The 20,419-nt window shown below is 43.1% G+C and overlaps 1 protein-coding gene across 1 annotated transcript in view; it reads right to left on the bottom strand.

Moving 5' to 3' along the window:
• The window catches only part of SGPP2 (sphingosine-1-phosphate phosphatase 2), a 133,534-nt gene extending 113,777 nt beyond the window's left edge, over positions 1-19,757 (bottom strand). Inside the window, exon 1 of the mRNA XM_053598117.1 lies at positions 18,589-19,757. Within this exon, the coding sequence (XP_053454092.1) occupies positions 18,589-18,810 (222 nt within the window). The 5' untranslated portion in view covers positions 18,811-19,757. The remainder of the gene's footprint in view (positions 1-18,588) is intronic.
• Between the last annotated feature and the right edge of the window lie 662 nt (positions 19,758-20,419).

Raw genomic sequence — 20,419 nt, 5'->3', positions numbered from 1 at the left:
GAAAAACCAAAAAAAAGAAAAAAACACTAGTACAAAAAGTCTATAGTTTTATAATGTCTACTGTAAGCATTAAATATTGCTATTATTATATCATGACAAAGACTGATATTTCAAAAATAGATGGTTGATTCAATAATAGAAAAATCTCTTTTAACTCACCTTTTTATAACATTAAAGGAGAAAACAGTTTAATCCTCTCTTTAGATATGGAAAAAATTCAATAAAATTTAATTATAATTCATAAAAACATCTCTTAGCAAACGAGCTCTAAAGGTTAAAAAAAAAAAAAGAACAACTACATGAACTATACTACTTTGTGGTGAAATGTTAAAATCATTCAGTTAAAATCAAGAACATGAGTGTTATCAGTGTAACCTGGCTTATTGTACCCTCAATGAATCCCCAACAATAAAAAAAAAAAAAAAGAACATGAGTGTTTGCTATCACCACTTCTACTCAGTATTATACTGGAAGTTCTTGCCTGTAGAGTAAGGTAGAAAAAAGAAAGAGAAAAGAGAAAGGTATAGAAATTGAAAAAGAAACAAAGCTTGTTCCTTTGGTTGTTTTCATATCAAACTCCCCCAGATAAGAAGCAATTTGTTAGAATGAATAAAGGTTTAGGAAGGTTCGCAAACCAATACACAGAACTCAATTGCATCCAGACACACTAGTAGAGAACAGAATGTGCAATTTCAAAATATCGTTTTAACAGTTAATGGAAAATAAAGGACCTGGGAATAAATCTAGTAAGACTTTACAAAGAAAATTATAAAGCTCTACTTTAAAAGACTTTTCAAAAGACTTAAGTAAATGAAAAGACATACTATATTCAGACATAAGATGACTCTGTAAAGATTCAATTATGCCCAAATTTACCTACAGTTTTAATATAACTCTTTTCAAAATTAACATATATAAGTTATTATATATTTCTTTCAGAAAGTTCAGTTTTTAAAGTCAGGAATTGTATTTTATTTTTAAAATAAAAAAGAACATGAGCAAATTCCTGTACCAAACAATTAAGAACAAGGTTGACTACTGAAAATAGTAGTTGTGATGCTCCTAAGTTTAATCCTACTTTAAGATTCCTTTACTTCAACTGCTGTCACCAGATTAAGAGAAACCAAGATTCAATACAAAACATGGCCAAGACGTTGCCGGCAGGTGACTAAATAGCTGAAACTAGGACCTACAAGGATTAAAAAGAGATATCCTAAAGCAAAATTTTTTTTTGAGTGTTTTTTAAAATTTTTTCAAATTGAGGTTACAATTTTTAGGTTACATTGTTCTCACATCCAGGGTAAGTTCCATTTCTAAAGCAAATTTTAAAGAAACAACAGGAAACATGAAATAACATTCAACATCTGCTTTTCTTAAGATGTTCCTGCTTTCTTTGTTTTTTTTTTTTTTTTGTGGAGACAGAGTCTCACTTTATGGCCTTCGGTAGAGTGCCGTGGCCTCACACAGCTCACAGCAACCTCCAACTCCTGGGCTTAAGCGATTCTCTTGCCTCAGCCTCCCGAGTAGCTGGGACTACAGTCGCCCGCCACAACGCTCAGCTATTTTTTGGTTGCAGTTCACCCGGGCCGGGTTTGAACCCGCCACCCTCGGTATATGGGGCCGGCGCCTTACCGACTGAGCCACAGGCGCCGCTCTGTTCCTGCGTTCTTTAATAATACATTTCTGGCCAAGAAAAGATCTTTTTGAGGCTGAAATCTTTTAACACATTAAGAAATTCCCATTCGTGCCCGTGAACATTATGTATTTTAAGCTCTTGGCATTTGAGATGGTTGGACAGAGTGGGGAAAGAAATACTATAATTTCACATGAGGTCTTCATGGACAAACAGAAGGAGCACAATTCTGTTTCATTTTAAAAGGTTAGTATAGTACTTCAAGGAGTGTAAGAAATATTCCCTGCAGGTAAGGATCATAATCAATGCAGCTGACGTTTAGTATTTTGTTATAAAGACATCATTGATAAGTTTTAAAAGTGTTAATATGGAATAACGGTAGGAATCTTAGTAACCAATACTCCTCAAAAGTACAAAACATCTCCATAGAACATTTTATATAATTAAAAATAATTTAACTTCTTCTAAGCATAAAACTCCTACCTCCTTACTTTGCAGAAAATACAGAAAAGCATGAATAAGAAAATAAAAATGACTTTTAAACCCATTGTTCGCACACAGAACTATTGGTAACATTTGTTTTACTACTCCAGACTCTTCTAAAAAATATATTCATATATGTGCTTATACAATTTTAAAATTTGAGTCATATTATAAACTTGCTTTTTAATCTTTTTTTGGTTGAACAATATATCATGAACATGTTTCCATGTCTAGAAATATGTGAAATTTTAATCCCTTTTATGACACACTTTGGATATTGAGATTAAGGGTTTTCCTATAGGAACACAGCTGAAAAAAACCTTTTGCAATTTCAATGCAATTGAAATAAACTTTTACACTTAGATATTTGATAAATACTTTATGCCAATGAAAACTATCTGTGGGAAAAATAGCATACATCTAACAATTAAAAAATACAGTAATTCTACCACTTGGGAACTGGATACTGTTGACCTTGGGAACAGGAAAAACAGCCATTAAAATCCGAGTCTGCTTCCGGGCCACAGCCCCAGGCCTTGCATCTGGAAGGCTATTTAAATAAAGAGGAACAGACTTTATATTTCATGTATATCAGAAGAGCATTATTTCTTTCAATGCAATTACACCCGGGTAAAGGAAACCTAAAAAATTAACATCTTACACTAAGTCTGCCCTTGTGGTTATATTTTACTATAGTTCATACTACACCAGCTGATGCCATGAAGCAGGAATAAAACTCGGCTGAAAAGGTGGAAGGGAGTGTGGATCGCAGATGACTCTTTGAAAATGTTTGGTGGTTAAAGGAAGGAGAGAGTATCAGATTCCAGGGCTGCTAGGCTGAAAGTAGATGCTCTCTGGTGTGTGAAGATGAAGATAATGGTTATGAACATGTTTGTACATCAAGGGGAAAGGAAGAAAGACCACCAGAAGGGAGACTGAAGATGCCAGTGCCAATCTGATCCATTTGCAACACCCATTTAAAGTTGCTCAACAAAATAAAACACAAAAAGTGTTTTAAAATACACCAAAAAACCCCAAAGCTATAAAACAAGTCAGTCAAATGAAATTAAGACAAACGCATTCTGACATCGCAACACTTCTGCTTGCTCTCCTCGGCACACAGCAGAGGTCCCCGAGCGGGAGGTTCACGGCCAAGCCCTGAGGCTCTGGAAACAGCAGCACAGCCCAGCTCAGAAAGTGCCTGGGTGGGAAAATCTCCCCAATGTTATTTTACACTTCCTTGGTTTCCTACAGAGGGTGCAAAGGATGCTGACAGTGAAAACTAGGAGAAAGGGCAGAAATGATTTGAGTAAGGCGGTATAGATTTTTTAAAACAACTTTTTATTTTGAAATATAGATTCACAAGCAGTTCAGCTGCAAAGGTCACAGAGAGAAGTCTCATATACCCTTCACCCATTTTCTCCTAGTGGTTTCATCAAACATAACTATAACACGATATCAAAACCAGGAGTCTGACGTTGGTATGTGTGTACAGTTCTATGCCCTTATCATGGGTACAGATTCCTGGAACCACCATCCTGATCAGAGACACAAGGGGCTGGGCATTGGGGCTCACACCTGTAATTCTAGCACTCTGATGGGCCAAGGTGTGTGGATTGCTTGAGCTCAGCCTGAGCAAGAGCAAGACCCCGTCTCTACTAAAAATAGAAAACTCAGCCAGGCATTGTGGCAGGCGCCAGTAACCCCAGTTACTCTGACTACTGAGCAAGAGGAATTTGTCTCAAGGTTGAGGCTTGAACCCAGGAGTCTGAGGTTGCAGTGACACCACTCTAGCCTGGGGCAACAGAGACTCTGTCTCAAAAAACAAACAAACAAACAAACAAACAAACAGAAAACAACAACAAAAAAGCCCAACCAACCAACCAAACAAAAAAAGACACAACCTCTTCCAGCACCACCACATCTCCCTCAGATCCTTCCTAGGCTTCCTTCAGTTCTCTATCCTTGGCAACCACTTGTGTGTTTGCCCTCTTTATAATTCTGTCGTTTCAAGATTGTGATATAAACAGAGCCCTACAGTACGCGATCTTTTGCAATTGGCTTTCTCACTAGCACAATGCCCTTGAGACCCATCACTGCTCTTTATGGCTGAGCAGTGTTCTACGGCACGGCTGTATCACAGTTTATTTAGCCATTCATTTTGTGAGGGACACTTCTGTTGTTTCCAACTTCTATTACAAATAAAGCTGCTGTGAACAATCACGTATGGGATATTGTGTAAATTTTCATCTCTCTGGGACAAATGCCCAACAGTGCCAATTATGGGTTGCACAGTAAGTGGACATTCAGCACTGACTTTTAACTATTAAATACATAAGTTTCTCTTTTCAAAAAGAACATTTTCCCACATGGACTACTTTTCTATGGGGAGAAAACGGGATGATTACCAAATAAATCGTTTAGAATTGAAGCGAGGCTACTGCATTGATGGGCCCTACTAGGACCTACGGGCAGGTATACCAGCGACACTAGCAAGTGCTCCGTTTGAGGGTGGAAGTCCCATTTCTATCCCTGCAGTGGTCCTGGAGTAGAGAGTAAGTAAGAAGAAATCAGGGCTAGACCACTTACAGCTCAACATACTCGAAAAATTCAGAGAATTCTTTCAGAAACAAAACTTTAGACAATAAAATACAATACGTGGCATCACATAGGCTTAGATGGAAGCAAAGTGATCAATGAATGTTAGTCCCTCCTTTCCAAAAGTAATGGTTATTCAGAAGTATACTACTGAATAACTCCAGGGGATCGCTATTCATTCTATTTGTGGACATGTGTTTTATCACAGGGCATCCCTGAAACCAGCCTAGGAGCCATCTAGGAGAAGACCCAAGGTTAAGAGATGAAAGTAAAGCCTCCAGAGTTGTTTGCCACGCCAGGGAAGGCACAGAACTAATTCATTTTTTTGTTTCCGTATCCAAATATTACAATATGCAGCCCTCCGCGTCTACATTGTCTTCTTGGCTAAGGAGTTGCCAGTGAACATATGCTTTCCCTAACTCTTTCAGAATCCCCAAATTCTGCTCAATGTTACCGAAATATCACAAACACTTTTCACAATGTAAATGAAGTGCCTCACTGGAAAGCACAGGGAAGGGCAAGACACCCAGACCCATAGATAGTCTAAAGGGAATTACCACTGCCTCTTTACTTCCCTTCTCTGCCTCAGCTTCCAGATATTTGTCTTTTGAAGGAAAACTGGAAATGTATTAGTAGTAATCTTTTGTTGACTGATACACAACAGAAGGTCTTGATGCACCATGGATAAGCTAAAAGGACTATCAAAAATCAGTAAGAAGGGCGGCGCCTGTGGCTCAGTCGGTAAGGTGCCGGCCCCATATACCAAGGGTGGCAGGTTCATACCCAGCCCCAGCTGAACTGCAACCAAAAAAAAAAAAAAAAAAATCAGTAAGAAAAAAAAAAACCTACCAAAATCACAGTAGAAAAAGTGGATAAACATCCACAACCAGATCATTCACAAATAATACAAATATCTACAAAACACAAGAAAAATATTCAACCTTGTTAGAGGTAAAAGAAGTACAATATTAAAATAAATGTGATGCTTTTATTTTGCTATCAAATTGGTAGATTGCTTTTTAAAAGATAACAGTTCCCTGATGGATGCCAAAATTAGCGTGTGGAAATATGTCAAGAAACAAGATATTTATCATGCCATAGAACATCAGTCTACAAAATACTTATTAATTATCAAGAAAAAAATAGTAACTGGGAAGACACTTCTTTAGGTAATAAAATAAATTAACATTATGTGCCTCCTGGTATAATGCACTAGGACAAATACCTTGGTAATGGAGTTCCTACCAAAAATATAGAAACTTACTATAATCATAATGGGGAAACATCAGGCAAACCCATATTCTGGGATATTATACAAAATAATTGGCCTGGACTCTCCAAGTGTCTAAGCAGAAAAAAGAAAAAAACAAAAACAAAAGACCAAAGAATTTTTCCAGATTGGAGGAGACAAGTCAATTTATGACACTTAACTTATGATTCTAGATGAGCGCTGAGAAAAGCAAAAGGATGTTAGTGGAGCAATTACCAAAATTTGAATCAGAAACGTAGATCACATAACATTCTGATAATTACACTGTGGTTATGTCCAATGCTTCCATTTGGACAACAGGGGTCAAGAATTTTTTTGAACCATTTTTGCAAATTTGTAAAAGTCTGAAATTATTTCAAAACAAAAAGTTAACAATGAAAAGAATTAAAGCTACTACTTGATGTTGCTCTTTATTACAAACCCAAACATTCATAAACAATAGAGTGGCTAAATTATTATATATTCATGCCATGGACTTTACATGATAAGAAAAGGGAAAACACTCCTACCCTGCCTTCCACCTAATTCCATTTACATGAAGTACAAGAAGGAGTGAAACTAAGTCACACTGATGGAAAAACAACGGTTACCAGGAGCGAAAGTGGTGGTGACTGGGAAGAGGCTGAAGGAGACTTCTGAGTTTCTGGAATTGTCTGATGTCTTCGTTTGGGTGGTTGAGGATGTTGACATAGAGGCAAATTTACCAAGTTGGAGTTTACTTAAGATCTGCATATTGGCTATATGAAAGTTACTTATCATAAATAAAAATAACAAAAGAAGGTCATACTAAATGGGCCTGCAGTCTTGGGATGCGACTGGGAACAATGTGATATACATTTCCCGAAAGGAAATTTGGCAGTAAGAGGGAAGCAAAAGTGTGAACAACTCTGAAATGATCTTGTCAGTATTTGGACTCAAGTTGAGATACAAACATTGAAATAATCTAAATACATATATTAGGAAAATAGTTTTTTAAAAGGTGCAACCATATGATGAATTATTATGCAACTTATTAAAATCATATAATGAAAGGATATTCAGTGATGTGGGAAAATGCTCAAGATATGAGTGAAAAAATCTAATGCCAATATTGTGTGTATACAGTATATTTACAACTTAAATATTCTATGTGTGCAGAGAAAGAAAAGGAGGCAATACTCTAAAACGTTCATGATATTTTTCTCTGGGGCATAAAATGATAACAAGGCTTTGGTTTTCTTCTTTATACATTTTGCTACCTTCCACTATTTTCTAACCTAAGCATGTTATTAATTTGCTAGGTAGAAATTATAAAAATTAATTTCAACATATGTGGTATCTTCTTCACTTAAAATCAGCCAAACATCAAGATTCAGAAAGGGAAAAAGACCTACTGATTTCTAACAGAGTTCCATCTCATGAGTCATGCTTTAAAAAATATTTGGCATTGGGTGGCACCTGTGGCTCAAGGAGTAGGGCGCCGGTCCCATATACCGGAGGTGGCGGGTTCAAACCCAGCCCCGGCCAAAAACCACAAAAAAAAAAATAAATAAATAAATAAATATTTGGCATTCTATTTCACAGTCAATTTTTTTTTTTTTTTTTGCAGTTTATGGCTGGGGCTGGGTTTGAACACACCACCTCTGGCATATGGGGTCGATGCCCTACTCCTTTGAGCCACAGGCGCAGCCCCCACAGTCACTTTTTAAGTCATCTTTCACCTAGGCCCTTTCTCTGCCAATTAAGTCCTGGTCTTTCTGAGCTCTGGCATGTTATCCCCAGGGGGCTTCTCAGTGCCATCATCCCCTCTTCCTCCTGCCTACAGAAATCCCTCCTCTGATGGGTTGTTTCCCATAGAACTCCACGGAAACAAAGCTTTTGCCATTCCAAGAAATCAAAATACTCCTGGAAATTACAAAGAGGGTATTTCTTTGGAAAGCCTGATTACCAAATGAACAGCATTACAAAGGCAACACTGAATCAGGTGTTTTGTTTTTTAATTAAACAATAGGGGTATAATACTGCCAGTGAACATACGGGGGTAAGATTTAAAATAGTTCAAGCGACTGGGCACAGTGGCTCATGCCTATAATCCCAGCAATCTAGGAGGGTGAAGTGGACAATTGCTTGAGCTTAGGAGTTCAAGACCAGGCTAAGCAAGGACAAGAACCCATCTCTACTAAAAATAAAGAACTTAGCTGGATGTTGTGGCAGGTGCCTGTAGTCCCAGCTACTCGGGAGACTGAGGCAGGAAGATCGCTTGAGTCCAGGAGTTTGAAGTTGCTATGAGCTAGACTGAGGTCATGGCACTCTAGCCTGGGTGACAGAGCAAGCCCTTTCTCAAAATAAATAAATAAATAATAAATAAAATAATATTAAAATAAAATAGTTCAAAGAAACCTGCTTCTTTTTCCAAGGTTTCCAAGGCCCATCCTCAAGATCTTAGGTAGCTGATTCCTGTGTTTTCTTTTCATCCACCCTGGTCCAAACTGAAGGATGCTTTTCTTTTAAAAATATTTTGTCGACTAGTCCATAAAATGCTTACAACAAGAGAAACAACACGTGAGTCACATGCCCATACACTGAGAAATCACAGGGTGCCCCATAAATATGTGCATTTATAAGGTGGCAATTACAAAAAATTCATAAAGAATATAAATACGTTTTGACTGGATTTTTCAATACTTCATTTTTTTCTATATATGGAATATAACTCACCAGGCAAGGAGAGTAATAAAAACCAGTGACTGCCCCAAATTTTAACATTTTCATAGATTCCTAACATAGATAGGAGCACTCTCAATGTGTTGCCTGGAAACAGTGACAGTATTTTCTCCCAAGAAAATCTCCTGCTAAATAAAATGCAAGAATGCCTTTGCTCGAGACATAATTCTTATCAAAGCCACAGAGGGTTTAATCATTAACAAATACTATAACAGCGTAAGTGAAAGTGCTTTTTCAAAATGTAAATGTCTTGACATCTTAATTATAAATTAAGAAAGTTAAAATCAGACGAGGCTTGCTGTCAACAGCCTGTCTAAAGCACAGTGTTTGAACCACCCTTTGAAGCCTGACGGATGCTTCTCCATTAACCAACTTTCTAGCAATACCCAAATTCCCTTCATGGTGTCCATCAGAAGAAAGCAAAGCAATGAAAAAGTTATTCATTAATCAAAACCCTCTACCAGTTTCCTGGATAAAAAGGAAGGAGCCAACACTGGGGAAAAAAATCAAGCTAAAAAAAAAAAACAGCCAGGTAGAGTGTTCAGGGATAAAATTACCTCTGTTGTGAGAGGAAAGATCTCATTTCTGCCAAGTAGGAAGAGTTCAGCTCTCCCTTCCAGCTTCCGTTCAAAGGCAGTGTTGAGTACCTTCCGGTCCAGGTTAGGCCCCAAGGGCACACAGGTGAGCAAGAGGGCTCTGACTTCAGCTCCTGAATGTTCTTCCCTGCTATCCACCATTCACAACTAAACAAAAGTGATTGAAACAAGGACCTAATGGCAGTTATGTGGAGATCTTTTATAGTTGGGACCAGCACATTCACACTGGACCAGGAGACGCATACCAGCTTGCTCCAATGAGAGAGGTCTGTACGTGATTCCTCAAAAAGAGAAGAAACAGCACCCACAGCCGCACAGCCAATTCCTCCCCCCGCCCTGGGAGCTGTTCTACCCTGAAACTCATCCCCCTTCCCCCTTCCCTGGGCAGCTCACTCAGAAGTGTCACCACACTCAAGTCTTGGCTTCTTTCTCCACGCAGAAATTTGTCTTCTGCTTTGCTCATTTCTGCAGACTTCCTTCCCTCCTCTCTACCGTGGGCTTCTGTGTTCCTACTGTCCTCTCTTGTCTCAAGGCTTCTGGTTATGGCCTCAGCCTTTTCTCAGAGGGGTAGAACTCAACTATTTATGTCCTGCACCTGGGTCTTGCATTCAGACCCCCTAAGGGAGCAATCTGACTGACACTGTTGGTCACTATTGCATACCTGATAAGCAATATCTTAATTGGATGAAGTTCTCACGCTATAAAATGCTGACCAGCCAATTGAAAGCTGGCTTGGGATCAGCTTGTAGCCATAATGATGGGGTCCTATGAGTTGAGACATGGCAACCTACATCTTAAGAAAGTATTTGTGGGGCTGCGCCCGTGGCTCAGTGGGTAGGGCATCGGCCCCACATACTGAGAGTGGCAGGTTGGAACCTGCCCTGGCCAGCTAAAACAGCAGTGGCAACTGCAACAAAAACAGCCAGGCATTGCGGCGGGCGCCTGTAATCCCAGCTACTCGGGAGGCTGAAGAATTGCTTAAGCTCAAGAGTTAGAGGTTGCTGTGAGCTGTGATGCTACAGCACACTACTGAGGGCGACAGAGTGAGACTCTGTATCAAAAAAAAAAGAAAGAAAGAAAGAAAGTATTTGTGTTTTCTCTCCCCCTATGGCGTGGTAGAAGTGACAATAAAAGCATCATGAGGAAACCAAAGCAGACATTAAGGTTTGATTTCCTGTTAGTCCTGTGATTGTTGCTATTTGATTCCAACATCACCATTTTCCTAAAGGCTTCAGCCCTGGGCTCCCTCAATACCCAGCAGGCATCCCTGTCAATCCCACACTTTCCCAGTGAGCACAGAGACACCCTGAAATCCCTTCTTCACATAGTGCTTCAAGTCGCCAATTCTGATTTTGCACGTGGGATGAAGTTGATTTGCCAACCACGTCTGTAGGATGAACTCCAAATTCTGAAATAAGCCACGTTAAGGCCTCAGCCTAAAATTCTGGCTACAGCCCAAAACTTCAGTTGTATTACCACACCCATTCTTTACACAGCCTGTGCTGGACTGTCTCGGTTTGTCCTTCCAGGGCTACCCCACAACTGTCTCCAGGGAGGCTGACCTTTACTGACTGCATCAGCCAGGCTCCCACTTCCTGGTGATTTGGCCAAAGGAGGACAGGGTGTGAGAGTGGGCATACAGACAATGAGCCTGAGAGAAATTTCCCTGCCCCCCTCCCCCCTTCCTGCCCTTGGCTGTGGCTGCCTTTCTCTGCTAACAGCCCCAGTGCCTCTCCTCTCCTCTCGGACACTGAAGCTCCGGCTGCATTGATGGTAACTCCCTCCTAGGCTGCTGTTGCTTGCTCTAAGATGCTTCATCTTCCCGTGCTGGATTCTTCCTCCTCACCCTACTTTTTTTTTTTTTTTTTTTTTGTGCAGTTTTTGGCCGGGGCTGGGTTTGAACCCACCGCCTCTGACATATGGGGCTGGCGCCTTACTCCTTAGAATAACCCTACATCTTTGTAAATGGTCCCATCTTTGAACTCCCTTTGATTACCTCCACCTTTACAACATTTTAAATAGACTATTGTTTAGAACGGTTTTTAATTTACAGGAAAATGTAGAAGACAGTAGAGAATGCCATACATTTCTATCCTTCTCAGATGCTTTGCAGCCACTTACCTCTGTTATCAACATCTCACAATAGTGTGGTACATTGGTTACAATTTTGATGCATTATTACCACCTGAAATCCATACTTTATACAGACTTCCTGAGGTTTTACCTAATGTCTTTTCTTTCTGTTTCATGGGCCCACCTGGGATATCACATTACATTTAGTGTGTACATTTACACTGCTCCTTAGGCCCCTCTTGACTGTGATATTTTGTCAGAATTTGTTTGTTTTTGATGACCTTGACAGTGTTAAAGAGTACTGGCCAGGTAGTCTGTCCACGTCTCTCAGTGTGTATCAGTGGTTCTCAACCTTCCTAATGCCGCAGCCCTTTAATACAGTTCCTGTGGGTCACGACCACAGGCTGAGAACCGCTGGTATGTAGAAGGGCATGTAATTTCAATATGCATCAAGGGAACACAGTATCAACATGACTTGTCCCTGCTGACGTTCACCTTGGGAGTCTGGCCGAGACAGTGTCTGCCAAGTTTCTACTCTGTGAAATGACTCTCCTTTCCCCTCTGCTTCCTATGTTGTGAGCTACAGAAGACAGTCACCATGTGTAGCCTGCATTGAAGAAATAGGGAGCAATGCTTCATCTCTCTACAGGTGGAGGGCCTACGTTGTTTTTATTTTTTAAGTCAGATAAATATACATAAAATGTACTATCTTAACTATTTCTAAGTGTTTCAGTTTCTTCGGGGGGGGGAAGGCACAGAGTCTTGCTCTGTTACCCCAGGTAGAGTGCAGAGGTATCATCCTATCTCCCTGCAACTTCAAACTCCTCAGCTCAAGAAATCCTCTTGCCTCAGCCTCCTAAGTAGCTGGGACTGTAGGTGTGAACCGCTACCCTGTGGCCCGATTACCCTTTTTTAAGTAAGCCAACTAGTTCCTGCTGAGATTCTGATAATACCCAAACTAAACTTGTTACCATTCACCAAAAATGACATGTGTCTTTATGTTTTAGCACAGAACAATTCCAGGTAAAAGAAGGGTCTGCTCCCATTTTCGTCTACTTGACTTCTACTCACTCATTAAGCCAACTTAAGACTTCAGGGGCTCCAGTAGGAAAGGTAAGTTTTTCCTACTCTCGTCCCCGTATTCCTGTATCCGTGCTTCTATTCTAGTACTTTGTACATCTCACCATTTGATTTGGGCTTTCCTGGGGCAGAAGCTACATTTTGTTTGTCTATCTCTAAGGCTGAGGACCAGCCCAGGAATATAATAGCTGATCAATAAACGCTGGTTGGAAATGAGGGAAGCAAATGTGAGACAGTAGCAGAATTGGCCTCTTCTCTCCAAAGATTAAAGAATATTAACTCCTAATACTGGAAAAGGTGTGGGAAAAACTTCACTCACAGTTGTTTATCCCAGCATACCCTTTCTGTAGGCGATATGGTAGGACCCCGTTTCCCCGAAAATAAGACAGTGTCTTATTTTAAGGTGTGCTCCCAAAGATGCGCTAGGTCTTGTTTTCAGGCGACGTCTTATCTTTCCTGTAAGTAGGTCTTATTTTTGGAGGATGTCTTATTTTCGGGGAAACAGGGTATCTATTAAAAGCCATAATATATGGGGCAGTGCCTGTGGCTCAGTGAGTAGGGTGTCGGCCCCATATACTGAGGGTAGTGGATTCAAACCCGGCCCCGGTCAAACTGCAACAAAAAATAGTCAGGCGTTGTGGCAGGCGCCTGTGGTCCCAGCTACAGGAGGCTGAGGCAGGAGGATTACCTGAGCCCAAGAGCTGGAGGTTGCTGTGAGCTGTGATGCCATAGCACTTTACTGAAGGTGACAAGGTGAAACTCTATCTCTAAAAAAATAAAAATAAAAATAAAAGCCATGATATATGCGTATTTTTCACTCAGCAATTTCAAGTCTGGAAATTTCATTTAGAATAAAAAATAGATGGAAAGATACTTGCATGAAGATTTTTTTTTTTTGAGGCAGTCTCACTCCATCACGCTGGGTAGAGTGCCATGGTGTCAAAACTCACAGCAACCTCAACTCTTGGGCTTAAGTGACCCTCTTGCCTCAGCCTCCTGAGTAGCTGGGACTATAGGTGTCCACCATCACACCCAGCTAGTTTTTCTATTTTTAGTAGAGATAGGATCTCACTCTTGGTCAGGCCGATCTCAAACACCACCTGCAATCCACCTGCCTCAGCCTCCCAGAGGCCGAGGATTACAGGTGAGAGACACTGTGTGTGGCCCTAAAGATGTTATTTTTAAGGCAAAAAGTGATGACAACCTAACGGCCCTGCAGTTGGCCTACCAAATGGTAGCATATTCATGCTATTGAGGAATACATAGCCATTAAAAATCAGGCTGAACATTTCCTAAGTGATTAAGTTTAGGAATGGTATAAATGATATGGATTTAACTTTTTCTTGTTTCTTTCCCAAATTTTCTCCTGTGAACAATAACTGTAATTAGAAAAAAATGATCAAATATAGCTTTACAAAGTGACTCATTTTGCTGTTTCAGACCTAAACATCTAGCTAAGGGCAAAACAAAAATTGAAGTTGTCTGGGCATTGTGGTGTGTGCCTGCAGTCCCACTTACTCAGGAAGCTGAGGTGGGAGGATCACATGAGCTCAAAAGTTCAAAGACTAGCCAGGGCAACATAGCAAGACTTCATCTCAAACAATACATAAATAAATCATATATTTTTTAAAAACTTGAAGTTTGGCCTATTGGCCAGTTTAGTTATCATGAAGCCAAATGTCCTAGCTGCTGTGACCTGTGCCTCTGGCCATTGCCACCATCATTCTGAACAAACTGCGGGTGATGGGCCCTCAGGAGAAGAGAACCAGATCTGTTCATCAGCTTATCTGGGCCTCACTTCTGACCTAGATCCTGGCCACTGGTTTTTTGTTTTTGTTTTTAAAGCTCCTCTAAATGACTACAGTGCACAGCCATGGTTGGAAAACAATGGTTCTTTTCTACTCCGCCCATTTTGCAGATAAAACAACTGAGACTCAGAGAAGTCCAAAATGACTTGGAGGCAGAACCAGACTTCCAAGTCTGATTTCCAGGCCATATTCTACGCACTTTAGTAATCCAATAAAATCAAGATGTGGTTTTATAGATTAACACATTTAGAAAGCCCCAAATATTTCAAGAGGAAAACTAGGAGTGTAGACTTCTAAAAACTATCTTTAATCATCTTCCCAACCCAACTTTAGAACTAGTTATCCAAAAATATTGAAGCCAGGTGCAGTGGCTCATACCTGTAATCCAAGCACTCTGGGAGGCCAAGGCGGAAGGATCACTAGAACTCAGGAGTCCAAGGTCAGCCTGAGCAAGAGCCAGTAGAGCCAGTAGAGCCTCTCTACTAGAAATAGAAAGGTTAAATGGGCATCATGGCAGGTACCTATATCCCAGCTCCTTGGCAGGCTGAGGCAGGAGGATTGCTTGAATCCAGAAGTTTGAGGATGCTTAAGCTAGGCTGACACCATGGCACTCTAGCCTGGGAAACAGCACTCTAGCCTGGGAAACAGGGTAAGATTCTGTCTCCAAAAATAAAAAAAAAATTGAACATAATGATATTTGGAAAGATTAGCACTAGTCTAATGTAATGATGAGGAAAGGAGCTGCAAAGTTCAACTAAATAAAACTATATTGGACAAGCAGAGATGTTGGAAATCAAAATATCATTGTATCCAAAGCTGGCTTTACCCCAGAATAAATAAACACAATTATGACTATGCCTTTGCCTTCATAGCCAGGCCATAGGAGCCCTGCCTTTGCTCAGAGCAACGCCTCCCAAGGCAACTGCCAAGTATGTCCTCCTATGGTTACACTTGCACACTGGTTACCTTGCAAACTGAAAGCAATACTGCCTCTTTTCATCCAGTCTCCACCCTGTCCCCAGCCAGCACCAACATCTTATACCACCTCAGTGAGCCAGGTAAAGCGAGGTCCTGGACTTTTCCCTGGGAGCTGCACATTGGAAAGTTTAGACTTGGGGGTTAAAAGATCTGACTTCCTCTAACTCTGCAAAAGTCTGAAAAGACTTCGACAAATCACTTAACCCTTCATGAAATTCATGACTACTATGTGGTCTCTAAGGCCCATTCCAATCCATTCATGACAGGTCTGTGCAAGCAAAGCCCAAAGACTCATATCTAGCAGAGTGTTGAGAATTTACAGAGGAAGACCTTAATCATTTTTGCACCTGTCCTGTTTTAAGGATTAAAATAAACATAGAAACATAGAAGGTGAATTAGATGCAATGAGCTCTAAAGTCATGCAATTAAACAAAACAACTTCTCTACTACTTGAAGGGTCTTCGATCAATGTCCTGGTGCTGCCTTCTGGGCTATATAGAAAAACTGCCCAATTTTCATCAGTCTCTCTTCTATTTAAAAAAACAAACAAAAATTATAGTGTAATATGCACTCATGTATTCGCAAAAGTCACTGAGCTCCCACTAGGTGCCAGGCCATTGGAAGAAAATAATGAGTGGAAGAGACAAGTTTCCTGCATTCTTAGACCTTACCATCCCTAAAGGAGCTGGCACTAATCAGATACCCACATGAAGGCACATCTACACAATTGGGTGAAGGCAATAATGAAGAAACACTGCAATCAAAGAGAGCTTCTAAAAGGGGGAGCTACCCAACTCCAAATGGTATATAAAATCAGCACATTGTACAACATAAATGCAGTAATGTACACAGTTATCATCTAATAAAGAAAAGAAAGAAAGGAAAATAAAAGGGGGAGCTAACTCCCAAAGGTCAGTTCCTAGGTAGCCTATCAAGGAAGTGACCTTTGAAACTGAAGGAGGAGGGAATTTACAGAAAAGACAGGCAATTCAGCAGGCCACGGCCCTGGTGCCGACTGAGACAGAGAGGGAAGCAAGGCTCCTGGAGAAGTTTTCCCAACTGACCCCCTAAAGTCCTGTAAATTACCTGGAGGCGGGTAAACAATCATTTCTTTAGGAAACTCCATGTGTATTTGTAAAGGATTACTCTTCCCTAGTGGGTAGAAAGCAAACCACCTTTAAAAACATTCATTAACCTTTCATTTATCAAATGCTCTCAAGTTCACCATTCTTCATTATATACCAACACAGTGATTTCTTTCTTTCTTTTGAGATAGCGTCTTACTATGTTGCCCTCAGTAGAGTACCACAGCATCATAGCTCATAGCAATCTCCAACTTCTGGCTCAAGCCTCCCGAGTAGCTGGGACTACAAGGCACCCACCACAACACCCAGCTATTTTTAGAGACAGGGTCTCAATCTTGCTCAGGCTCCAAGTCTTTCGAGCTGTAAGATTATTAATCTAATCTGTAAGATTAATTTAATAAAATCAAGGATGGGGTCTCGAACTCCTGACTGGCAGCAATCCACCCGTCTTGGCCTCCCAGAGTGCTAGACAGTGATTTCTTATCTTGGATTTTTAATGCTCTCTGATTTTTCTTGATCTATGAGTGCAAGTCCTGTTTTGAATGAGAAGAGGGAACACCCCACAATTTGGCTCACTGTAGCCCTCCAACTAGCAGGAAGACCACAATGTGCAAGAAATACGGTTATCGGCTTTTAACAGGCCAGAGGGTCCCTCTTTAGAATTTAAAGCTAAGTTACTGGGCGGCGCCTGTGGCTCAGTGGGTAGGGCGCCGGCCCCATATACCAAGGGTGGTGGGTTCAAGCCCAGCCCCGGCCAAACTGCAACAAAAAAATAGCTGGGTGTTGTGGCGGAGGCCTGTAGTCCCAGCTACTGGGGAGGCTGAGGCAAGAGAATCGCCTAAGCCCAGGAGTTGGAGGTTGCTGTGAGCTGTGTGACCCCACAGCACTCTACCAAGGGCGATAAAGTAAGACTCAGCCTCTACAAAAAAAAAAAAAAAAAGGTAAGTTACCAAGGTGATTTTTAAAACAGTTTGAAAAGTACTATGGAAACAATTCACTCTTTTCCAGCTTCCTAAATCAGAGAAACAGGGTGGCAGGTATTAAAGAGATCACAGACCTCAGCCCCGCACGGACCTGTGTGTGTAAACGCTGTGCGCGCAGGTGAGGCCAGCGCACCTTTCAGCCGTGTGCCTGGTTTTATTCCCCCCACGCTGCCTGTTTGAAGACAAGGCAAAAGGAAACCGTCTCAAAACTTATTCACAAGTTACTAGAATGTCACATGGGATAAAGAAGGAACAATAGAAGGAGAACAAAAAAATAGAGGGGTGTTTCTCTGGAGTGGAACACACATCTCACCCCTACCCTCCCCCAACAAATTCTATAACTCAGTGCCCATAACATGCGCTTTCAGACAGAAGCCAGGTTCTTCCTCAGTTCCCAGACCTACACATAAATAAATGCCACCTTCCTGTCACCAACACCTTCTAGGAAGAACAAAATGTGGCTTTTAAAAAAGGAATTACAATCGTTAATACGTTGTTTCTGTTCTCATTTGCCACACTTTTTAACTTGCCCAGAGAAAGGGCAGCTTCTGCCAGTGCCCGGGGTGGACACTGTCCGCAGCAGCCACGTGCAGCCTGTGTCCCTCCTGCCTGAAGTCCCCGAACACTGCAACATGAAGACTGCACTGGTTTTCCCAAAGCCGCAGAGGGTTGTATAACCACACTCGGAACGCCTGGCAGGGAGACCCGGTGCTTCTCTCTCTCAAAAAAGCATCTGTTGAAAGTCACTAGTGCCAATTAAATAAAAGACCCAGCAGGCGAGAGGAACCCCAAGACTTAAGCTCAGGGGCGAGAGGGAGGCGCTGTTAGGACATCCTCGCTGGGGGGTAGCCTAGGAGGCTGTCAATCTCTCCAGGAGCAAGAGGTAAACCTGAACTTGAGACCTCAGAGCTGGCGGACCTCGCTGAGCCTGCTGCACCCGGTGTGTGCCGACTCGGGCAGGGATGAGGCGGTCTCCCCAGGGAAGTGCCAAGGACATCTGCGCTCTTTTCAATTACGTAACGCCTACATATTTGATGGAATATACATGGTAACCACTTTTTAAAAGTAGAAAGACTACACGGATTGTATTTAGAGGTTCTGGGTGTATTGAGAGTCCGAAGAGACCTGGTTGCCACCAGGCAGTGTTACAGGGTGGCATCCTGCTCACTGCAGCCCCCGGGGGTCCCCCAACCCACGCAGCGCCTGCAGCCAGCGCCCCCGGAGCTGGCTGGTCGCGGAGGTGCGCTGCCCCGCACGTCCACTGCCCTGTCCTCCCGTGGACACCTGCCCGCGGTTACCTGCGGGACCGCGGCGCTCCGCAGCAGCCCGTTGGCCGGACCCCCGCCGCGCTTGTCGTTGGCCGCCGGGAGATGCTCGACCCCGGGGGCCTGCGCCGCGCCCTCAGCGGGGTCCGCGCCGTTCTCCCCCGAGCCTTCCTCCAGCGCCGGGAAGAGCCCGCAGCAGCGCTGGAAGCGAGCGACCAGCTGGGAATCCTGCAGGCTCCGAAGCAGCCCGGCCATGGTGCGTCCGGGCCCGCGCTCCGCAGCCGCCGCCGCCGCCGCCACCCCGGGCCTCCGGGTCCCTCGGCTCGCGCCGCGCTCCCTCCGGGCACCCTCCGAGCCCGCAGTCCGGGCGGGGCCCGGGCCGGGACAACAGGTGCGCCGCCCGGTCCTAGCGCCCGCCCCGCGCGGGCGTCCCGGTGCCGCCTCCGCCTTGCGCAAGGCACTTCCCCCTTCCTTTCCGTCCCGGAGGGCTGGGGCGGCCACTGTGTCCCGCCCGCGGCAGCTGGGCCGAGGGGCACAGGTGTGTCAACTGCGCCTCTCTCTGCGTGGCCGCTCCCCACTCCCGACGGGCGCAGACGTAACACCAGGGGGGAGCGGCCGAGCCTGCGAGCGCCTGCTCCGGCCGATCCAGTGGCGAAGCTTCCTTTCAACGCCTGAGCCTGAGGTGAGGTCGGATCTCCACACCCAGCCGACTAGTCCCACCTTTGCCTGCTTCCTGCTAGACTAGCTCCCGGGAAGTATAGCGAGCCCCCCAGGGAAAATTCCCAAGCCCTTTCCACACTCTACGTGATGCAACGTCTCCCCAGAGCCCCGAGCACCCTCGACCTTGCTCAAGAACCGAGGAGATTCGAAGTGGGTCTTGAGTCATCGCCCGTCTCTGTCGCTGTCTTGTGATTTGGCAACTGGGGAAACTTAGGTAGGTGGGAGGGAACGCTCTCCTTTCTCGGTTTTCCCCATGGAGAACCAAGATGCTTACCGCTGTCTTCTTTCTGCTGTTTAAAAAAATGACGCTGGGAAGATTAACCCAGACCCTGGGAGGACGTTAGGCCCAGAGAAAGCAAGGTGCTGAAGGACTGGGAAAGGCATCTCTCTGTACCTGTTCCAGCTTTGGAGCTCTCAGCAGGAGAGCAGCAAAGAAAAAGACCCGCAAGATAGGTTTACCTCCTTGCTCCTGAACCTCCCTCCTGCGGAGGCTCTGCACCTCTTCGCAGGGAGAGACAGGCAACAGTCAAATTAGGCCCAGGTGACCAGCCTGCAACAAAAGTGCAATTCAGTCCTTCTGTCTCCAGTTTGCCACAGAAGGCCGTGAATTTCCTGGCTGCCCATGCAAAACCTGCTAAGTGGTTGTGTAAACGATGATGCTGCGTGAGCACCTGCCACTAGCTCCTGTTTATCCTTTTAGGCCTGGCAGTCTCTGGGATGTGACTTCTGCAATGAGTTTCGCTCCCTCGTCCTCTAGTTTCTGTTCTCCTTGCTTCTCAGTCCTGTCTGGACAGCAAGGTCAAGGGGATGGAGACAGCACCCAATCTTTTGGCGGATGGCATTTTCCTGCTACAGAAGGAGCACAGAGCTGCTGTCATACCCCAGCTGTGTCACACACACAGCTGTTTGGATCAGGAGGCAGAACCCTCCCTCCCCCATCCTGTTTGCTGTAATTTACAGACAGTGGAACAAAACTCTGTGGTTTAGTTTTAAAAGCTGGAGATACAATACTTCAAAACCTATTCTGTTTGTATGTTAAGGAAATGTGTTCTCTCAATGAAGGCATTTACATCATGTACGTCCTACATGGAATGCTTCAATTTTTCTTTCTCCCAGTTAAGAAAAAAAAGAGCAAAGCAAAATG

This window comes from Nycticebus coucang, chromosome 7 (assembly GCF_027406575.1).
Source record: "Nycticebus coucang isolate mNycCou1 chromosome 7, mNycCou1.pri, whole genome shotgun sequence".
NCBI lineage: Eukaryota > Metazoa > Chordata > Mammalia > Primates > Lorisidae > Nycticebus > Nycticebus coucang.
Note: the sequence above shows the minus strand (reverse complement) of the source record. Positions and strands in the feature narration are given on the sequence as shown.